Source organism: Podarcis gaigeae, assembly GCF_964106915.1.
Source record: "Podarcis gaigeae genome assembly, chromosome: 12".
Classification (NCBI taxonomy): domain Eukaryota; kingdom Metazoa; phylum Chordata; class Lepidosauria; order Squamata; family Lacertidae; genus Podarcis; species Podarcis gaigeae.
In genome coordinates, this window is record NC_139688.1 from 29,661,427 (window position 1) to 29,670,658 (window position 9,232).

General features: G+C 41.6%; 1 protein-coding gene across 3 annotated transcripts in view; it reads right to left on the reverse strand.

Moving 5' to 3' along the window:
• COL28A1 (collagen type XXVIII alpha 1 chain) overlaps positions 1–8,976 on the reverse strand; it is a 71,032-nt gene extending 62,056 nt beyond the window's left edge. Inside the window, exons 1-4 of one of the 3 annotated variants that reach the window (XM_083705228.1) lie at positions 8,637–8,976; positions 5,989–6,158; positions 3,102–3,658; positions 660–680 (exon numbers count right to left, since the gene is read on the reverse strand). In XM_083705228.1, the coding sequence (XP_083561354.1) occupies positions 660–680; positions 3,102–3,658; positions 5,989–6,115 (705 nt within the window). In that variant the 5' untranslated portion in view covers positions 6,116–6,158; positions 8,637–8,976. Of the gene's footprint in view, positions 1–659; positions 681–3,101; positions 3,659–5,988; positions 6,159–6,258; positions 6,319–8,636 lie in introns of those variants that run through there. The other 2 variants (XM_083705229.1, XM_083705230.1) reach the window with 2 other exon arrangements.
• Positions 8,977–9,232: the final 256 nt, after the last annotated feature.

Sequence of the window (9,232 nt, forward strand, 5' to 3'; positions counted from 1 at the left end):
GGAAAGAGTGCAAGTTGATGATGATGGTAGCGATGGCGTGTCTTTGGGGGGTGGGGCCAGCTGGATCATGGAGGAATCACATGATTGTGCACATGTGCATCCCTTTTTCTTATGAGGACGTTATCCTTTTGCAGGGAAATGTTATCTGAGAATCAGCATTTATTTCCCCATGAAAAGTGGGACCTGCAACAAAATGTTGCAGTGTGCAGTGCTGCTGATCAGGAGTCCAGACTCTCCATTTCATTCCTCTTCCCACCTAGTTTTCTTCACCCCCCACAATAATCTAACATGTCATTGTCACAGAACATGTTCAAGTCATTGGTCTGTTTTTGTGTGTGTTCCCTTATTCCTCTATTCTAAAGCTTCCCCCTTAAAGTTTTTTGTGTTTTTTTGGTACTTCAGAAAACCTTCCCCCTCACGCCTGTTGATACCTCACAGTTGTGCATGTGCAAATGGTGCTGTTTTGACTACAAAGACAATGGCACTCACAGCTTGAACACTGGAAATGGAAACAAAAAAAATTCCTTCCAGTAGCACCTTAAAGACCAACTAAGTCAGTTCTTGGTATGAGCTTTCGTGTGCATGCACACTTCTTCAGATACTGGAAATGAAAGAGATGGTGGACATGCCACTGAATACTCAAAAGCTGATCAACTTACCCGCTCATCAAATAGAGTTGCCTGGAAGATAAAACAATTAAATATATATATTAGCATGACATGCCATTTCAATTTAGATTTGTCTGGTTAACAACAATGTTTATTTCAGGCATTTATGAATCACTTTTCAGGTGAATCTCACAAAGTTGCTTACATATTGCATTACTAAAACAATATCATAAAAAGTCAAGGTGCAGCAGGAAAAACACTTCTGGAAATACTGAAGTAAACCTGATATGATAGAGTCATTAGCTCTGTTTACCCAAACTTTGTGGTGAGTATGAATATGTACAATGGAACAGCATGGCTCAAACCCAGCTGACTATTAGAAGATCAGAACAAATCCCATCTGCCTCACTTATTCCTTTCCGTAATATGTTTTCTTCTAATGAGCCATTAGAGGCTCATTTCCTTATTTGTCATGTATGTATTCACAACTTCCGCATCCAGTTCTCCCTTGAGAGCTTCGGTCTTCTACAATGTCTAATATTTCTTGCCGTCTGACCTTACCACATCCTGTTCTTCTTCTGTGTTTCTATTTGCCAGCAAACTGCTAATCTTTCTCATTATGCCAAGGTATAATTAAGGGGCATAGCTCAGTAGTAGCGCATTTGCCTTGCTTGTAAAGAGTTCTTGGTTCAATCTCCAGCATCTCCAGATAAGAACATAACAAGAGTCTACTGGATCACACACCAATGGCCCATCTAACCCAACCTCCTCACACTGGCCAGCCAGTTGCCTTTGGGAAGCCCACAAACATGACCTGACCACAAGAGCATTCTTCCCTCTTTCTGTTTCCAGCAACAAGGCTTCAGTCACCTGAGCCACAGGCCACTGCTGGCCATGGGGAAAGATCTCCATAGGTTCTGCTATGACAGACCAGCTCCATCAGGCCTCCTCTGCCTACAACTATCACCTGCAGGCAGCCATTCCAGCAGCGGCAGAGCTGGGAAGTAGAACTCAAGTGCATCCGCTCTGTTGTGACAGGCCAGCTCCATCAGGCCTCCTCTCCCCTAACGGTCAACCCAGGGGCAGACTTTCCATCAGTCAGGGGAAGAGTTATGGAGCAGGGCTCGTCTCATCGCCATCAGGCACCTCCTGCCCCTGAACTGTGCCAGCTGGTCATTATGGAAACGGCTGTTTAGAAATTAGTGCCAGAGTTGGAATTTGGGTTTTCCTCTTCCCTCCCTGTTCCCTTTTCCTTGTGTGTCATTTCCATTTTTAAGATTGTAAGCCTGTGGGTAGGGTCTGCCATGTTTTGATTGCATGTAAGCTGCTCTGGTAGCATTATTGGCTGAAGAATGGGGTACAAATGTTCTAAATAAATGAATAAATAAGACCTGACCAACATAAGACCTCTTTTCCCACGTGAATGTTCCCAATAACATGTGCTGCCCCATTCATACGTTAAAGTTAGCTCTTTAAGAGTGGTGTATGATCTGAATGGGCAAAAGGCTGGTATGCTACTGTTTCAAGCCATTGCGTGTCACAGGAGCTGAGCAGGAATGGAGAACTTACATGGCTAAAGTCATTCTTTGTGGCCTCTTAGGCGGTCACCATATTGATGGATTGACCGTTTGATTTTTATGTAACAAAATTTATATACCACTTGATGGGGTGAGGGTGGGGGTGGGGGTAGGTGTTTAAACCCTCTAAGCTATTTAGAAAAAAATATTGAAATTAGCAATTAAAAAACAGTTAAAACAAGCATTTTAAAATATCCAAAAGATTATTTTAAATCAACGGTAGCTGCATGAAACTTCAGCATGTTTGGATAGGCTTGCCTAAATAACAATGTTTTAAGCAGGTGCTGAAAAGAGTACAGTGAAAGCGCTAGCCACATGTCAACACGCAGGGAGTTCCAAAGTGTTGATGCTGCCATGCTAAAAAAATTGGTTCTTTACAAGTCCTTATTTCTTAATTATTCATTTATTTGCAGCCTTTGTATGCCACTTCATAACATTAACTTCTCTTACAATCAATGAGTAAGAAAAACAATTTTGATATGAAGAAGCTACCCAGAGTGGCTGGGGCAAACCAGTCAGATGGGTGGAGTACAAAATAATTATTATTATTATTATTATTAGGCATGAAACCATACAATCAAAATAAGCAAATAATGAAATCATTGCACCCTCAAAGTTAAAGAAAACCCCCTCAGATTTAAAAACTGAGAGGCCACATCAGTTTTTTTAAAAGGCTGTTCCATAACTGGGATGCCACTACTGAAAAGGCCCTGTCGTTGGTGGCTACTATTGCTGTGGGATAGCTCAGCTGGTAGTGAGACTCTGAATTTCAGGGCTATGGGTTCAATCCCTCTGTTGGGCAAAAAGATTCCTGTATTGCAGGGGGTTGGACTAGGTGAGCCCTGTGGTCCCTTCCAACTCTACCAGTCTACGAAACTATTACTAGAAGAAGAACCCTTTAAAAAATGTTACTTACCAATTGGTCCCGTATTTTGTCTGACAGGTTGGGATCGTTGAGGATGATCACAGGCTTCCCGGGCGAATCGCCAGATATCAAACGCAGTTTGGCTTGATTGGCAACTTTAGAAAGGCCAATGGTGATGAACGATATTCCAAGGGCTCGGGCTGCTTCAGATATGCCCTGCACATCAGGAGACTTTGGGTGGTCGATCCCATCCGTCATCAACAAAGCCACTTTGACACCTATTTTACGGCCTTCTGTTTTGAACAACTGGGTAGCATTGGAAATAGCATAATAGGAATACGTGCCGTGCCCGATAAAGGTCATCCCGGCGACTTCCTGCTTAAAGGTCTGCAAATTTTTCCATTCGGTAAAAGGATGGTCGATTTTGACCGAACTGCTGAACTGCATGATTGCCAGTCTGAAGTCGTACCTACGGACTCTGGTGGGCTTCATGAGGAAAACCTTGTCGCTTAAGGCGGTGACAAACTCCTTCTGCTTATCAAACAGGACATCTTTTGCGCTTTCGGAACTGTCCAGGATGAAGATGATATCGATGAAGCAGACGGAAGCTGCAGAGGGCAAGATGGGACAGAGATCATTCAAAAACGGGGAACAAAGCTGCAGTGGGAGAAGACAACAACATGGGGTGGTTTCAAATAGAAAGGGAAGAGGTGAGGGGAATTCCAATCCAATTCTAGGTTCTTCTCATTAGATGGTGGAACAGGAGTCAGTGGTGGTTCTGTTTGTGAGTTTCCAAAGGTATTTGGTTTGCCACTGTGAGAACAGGACGGTGGACTAGATAGGCAGTTCTTATGTTCTCAATTCATATGATAACAATAATATAATATTAATAATAAATTTTATTTATACCCCACCCTCCCCGGCCAGAGCCGGGCTCAGGGCAACTAACACCAGTAAAATTACAGTAAAAACATAATAGGGAAAAAAAACAATTTAAAATACAGGTTAAAATGCAATTTAAAATGCAGCCTCATTTTAAAAGTAGCCCATAGATCAAAACCATAAGGGGAGGGAAACATAAGGGTCAGACTGAGTCCAAACCAAAGGCCAGGTGGAACAGTTCTGTCTTGCAGGCCATGCGGAAAGGTGTCAAGCCCCGCAGGGCCCTAGTCTCTTGTGACAGAGTGTTCCACCAAGTTGGGGCCAGTACTGAAAAGGCCCTGGCCCTAGTTGAGACCAATCTAACCAGCCTGAGATTTGGGACCTCCAAAATGTTGTAATTTGTGGCCCTTAAGGTCCTCCGCCATAATAGTATTGCTGAAGTATATTCATTCACTAGGGATTGGAAGTGTTGATTGAACATAGGGCTGCAGTCCTTTATTATAGGCATGGGAAACCTGCTGATGTCTGAATGTTGTCTTATTAGTTCATGACTCCATGTACATACTGTATGTTTTCTGATTGTGAATTAAGAAACAGCTCAACTGTGTTATATAAATATCGTTAGTATACTATTAGCCTATGTGTTGCTTTATGTTTATCAGACTGTTCTGTTTTGCAACACAGGGGATTTTTTTGTTGCAAGACATCTGAATGTTGTCGGACTACGACCTCCATCACCCCGACCATTGGTCATGCTGGCTGGAGCTGTTGGAAGCTGGAGTCCCACAACATCTGCAGGGCCATTGGTTTCTCACATCTGCTTTAATATGATGTACACTTCATAGAATCAGGACAGCCTGCACATTGCTGAAGGCAACCTTTTGTGCACTGTATCTATTTACATGACAATGGCTTCTTCTGCTCTGTATTAAAGAAAACCCTTAGAAGTTTGCCTGTTATGTGTGTATTGTAGGGAAAATGAAAACAACAACAGCTAGAAATGAGTCAATTGCCTGAGCTGGATGGAGCTGCACTGCCCTGAAGGAGCAGGCATGCAGTTTGAATCTAGGGCTGTCCGGAGAAGCACGGAGTTTGTGCATTGGTGACTGCAAAATTGGATACCTGCAATGCACTCTATATGGAGCTTCTCTTGTCCTTGATCTAGAAGCTGCAGTTAGTACAGAATGCTGCAGCATAATTGCTGTCAGGAGTGAGAGCCTTTCAGCATATAACACCCCTGCTCAGAGATCGGTACTGTTTGCCCATTTGCTATTAGGCCAAGTTCAAGGTGTCACAACTAGAATATATAGCCCTTAATAGCTTGGGATCACCTGATCCCATATATGCTTCTAGACCACTTTGATCTGCAGAACTGACACTATTGTAGGTGCCACATAATACTAGCTGTGCAGTTGTAAGAAATCAAGCTTTTAGTGTAGCAGCAGTTATACTTTGGAACTCCCTGCCAATTGACACCAGACAGATGGTTTCATCATACTCTTTTCAGCATCTGCTTAAAACATTTTTGTTTCAGCAAGCCAATCCAGACATGTAGAAGTCACATGTGCTTTATCTCTTTTTAGCTACTGTTGGCTAGAATCGTCTCTTGAAAGTTTTTAAATACCTGGTTTCAACTGGGATTTTTTAAATAATTTTTTTTTATAGTGCTAATGTTTCATTTTCCATTATTGTAAACTGCTTAGAGGTTTCCTTGCAACAAGATATTTTGTTTATTCAATAAGGAAATAAATATTCCAATCTATTCTGAAATTGTGGGTGTGCGATATGCATTTTCCAGTAGCACATTCCACCTGAAAAAAAGTCTGTAGAGTTTCTTTATATGAAAGGGAACATGCCTTTTAGAATAGAATAATTATGTCCCTTGTAGTCTGGTCTTAATGGAAAACATGCTGTTCCCATAGAACTCAGGACTTGTTACCAAAATGATTCAAAATCCCCATATATTAATAATTTGCCACTTTCCCTTGGAGATTATTCCATTGCGCTTGGAAACATTTCATGCAGCCTATAGTAAATTCTAAGAAAATGACTTTACCCTGAAGGTTCGCTTTTCCTGTTAGAGAACTTGGCTTCTGTCCTCTTCTTCTGTTTTGTCCATACACTACACAGTTTGTAGCAACAGCCAAAACCAAAAGGCAAAAGACAGAATGTTTTTTCCACATAGTGACGGGGATTCAAAAATCAAAGGGTCACTTACTGCTCCTGCTAATAAAAACAAAAAGAGCTGTTAATGTCTCGTGCATATTAATAATAAATCTGTAACTACTTAACACACATTTGCTCAATGAATATAACGCAACCTTACCACAGACCACAGCCAGCACCCGATAAAAAATATTGGGGGAAGAACAGAAGGGGCATACTATATTTCTGGGTGGGCAAGAAAGAAAGAAAACAGCAGCATATGTTAGTGGCAGAGATGGAATGGCCATCTGTCAGGGATTCTTAAGCTGTGATTCCTGCATTGCAGGGGGTTGGACTAGATGACCCTTGGGGTCCCTTCCAACTTTACAATATTATTATTCAATGAATTCAGAAATGGGGGACAAGGAGAGCAAGCTCCTTGTTTGGGGGCATTCCACACACACACACCCCCCCGTGCTGCCAATTTCCCAGGCTTAAAAATTAAAATAAAATTACTTCCCATTTTTTTTAATTAAAATTATGCTTAAGTTATGATCATTATCTTTTTAAGCAATGTTCCTTCCATTGTTCTGCCTTTTTTGCTTTTTGTTTTTGTTTCCTTAATTTTATTTTTACTATTGGCTTTAAAATGATTTGTTTTAAGCTCTTATACTGCAAGTTGCCTCGTGTATACAGTCATACCTCAGAGGTTGAATAGAGTCTGTTCTGGAAGTCTGTTCAACTTCCGAAATGTCCGACTTCCAAAGCGTGGCTTCTGATTAGCTGCAGTGCACCCCGGGTGCCATCGGGGCAGCGCGTGGCGCTCCCCATCCCTAGCCCCTATGGGCCCCTATGGGCAGTTTGCCCCGCCCCTGGGCACACCGCCCCAAGTGCCCCAGAGGCTTCCTCTGCCACTGCAGAAGCCCCATCGGACCTTCGGCTTCTGAAATAACGTCTGAAAACTGGAAAACTCGGGAGCCGAGGTACGACTGTATATGGTAGGAAATTGTGGGGAAATGTTCTAAGCCAGGGGTTCCTACCACCCACTAGTGGGCATTTCTGGATTCTAGGTGGGCAGTAGGAGGTTCTGCAGCACAAGCTGAATCCTCCTTCCATTGAACGCTGGTGGGCGGTAAGGAAATTGTACCATCAAGAAAGATGCATTAGTGGGTGCTAGGTATAAAAAGGTTGACTACCCCTGTTCCAGACAGACAGACAGACAGACACCTTTGCCCTCCTAGATCATGAATTAGATACACATATTTTCCAGAAACCATGATAAACGTTTCCCTTGGGGAAAGGGCCATAGCTCAGTGGGAGAGCATCTGCTTTGCATGCAGAAGGTCCCAGGTTCAATCCCATGGCATCTCCTGGTAGGGCTGAGAGATATCCCTGAGTGAAGCCCCAGAGAGCGGCTGCCAGTCAGAGTAACCAATACTGAACTAGATAGGCCATTGGTCTGACTTGGTTTACATCAGCTTCCTATGTTCCTGTTGTCCAAAGTCGTATCAACCTTTTCACTTTTTTGAAATATTCTCAGGTAAACTGTACCTGGCATTCTCCTACAAGAAAACAAGCTGCCCGTGGTCTAATACCAGCTATTATAAACGCTGGAAATAATTGATGCAGAGAAATCACTTTAAATAGCAGGAATTAGCACTGTCATCCTATGCACAAACTTCCCTGGTAGCAAGTCTCATTGAAGTGAATGGGGCCTACTTCTGAGTAGGCATGCATGAGATCATGCCGCAGGTTATATTCTGAGATATGTGCAAAATTCAAACTTTCCATTCTGTGTAGAAAACCTTTTGAGCCCCCCTCACCCCTTTATTACAATGCTGCTCATTTGGGTGCCTGAAGTGAGCGTGCCTCAAAATTTCATTTTAACATACAGGCGTGTCCATAATAATTCATAGGCATTGATTTTAATTTATGTAACCCCATATTTTAGAAAGAAAACTACTCAGCAACAAAAAGCCACTACTAAGTTTTTCATTATTATAGCATTATCTTTAACATAGTCCACGGGATGTTGTTTGGCATATGCATATTTGGTTAGATTTACAAGATAGATGAGCAGCTTGATTGAACACACTTATACTGTGACTTACAGCCAAATCCTGTGTATGTCTACTCAGAAGTAAATCCAGCTAAGCTCAGTAGAACTTAATCTCAGGTAATTGTGCATTAGACTGCAGCCTTATAACGCAATCCTATACATATCAACGCAGAAGTTAATTCCACTGAGTTTATCCTAGTAAAAAAGCACCTCTAGCCTGAGATGCAACTTACAAGAATATCTTAGAGAAATGCATTTACAATACATCACTAATATGAAACATTTAAACAATATGCTTCACTTTCCAGTTCCAAACTCTCCTTACAGAATATTGTTTAACACCACCCAGTACTTTGATCTAATTAATTCATTCTCCCCCCCAAAAAAATACAATACAATGTCATTTTAACAATATGACAATAATTATTATGTCATTTTGTTTCAAGTCCCATTTGAATTTTTTGCTAAGAAAAACAACTTCTAAAGTATTGGTATCTTACCTTATAGAACACCAAATCAGCAAGCTTGGGAATAAATATTCTGTAAACAAATATGAACTAGAAAATGCATTCCTAGGGTCGCTGGGTTTTTTGGTTTGTTTTTAAATACTTTTAAGCACAGCTGTCCTTAAATAAATAATTAGTCCTGATGCAAATCAGGGAACCCTGCATCTGGATTTTTCATGATCCTTTATTCATGTTTTATTAGTCCAAGTTGAATGCAGAGTGGTTAGGCATGCAGCCAGGTCTAGCAATCTGGGTGGGAGCATAAACAACTTTAAAGGAACAGCCATTCAGAGAGTTTGCTATAGAGTTGGTTGCTGTTTGCTATTCGGTAAATGAAAGCGGTACTTCTTACAAACAACTTCTATTGGCATTTGTGGTTGTCCCTGCCATGTCTCCAAAGCACACCCATGCTTATTATTCAATAATGCTTCCTGTATAATATAAGAAAGCAACCATGATACTATGTGTGCATTACAGTGAATGGCCAAAATTTGGGGAAGGTTATAGATGAGCTTTGAAAACATCTGGAAACAGGTACACCTGTTTATTCACTACACAAACACACCAGTGAATGCTAGCAGTTACCTTTA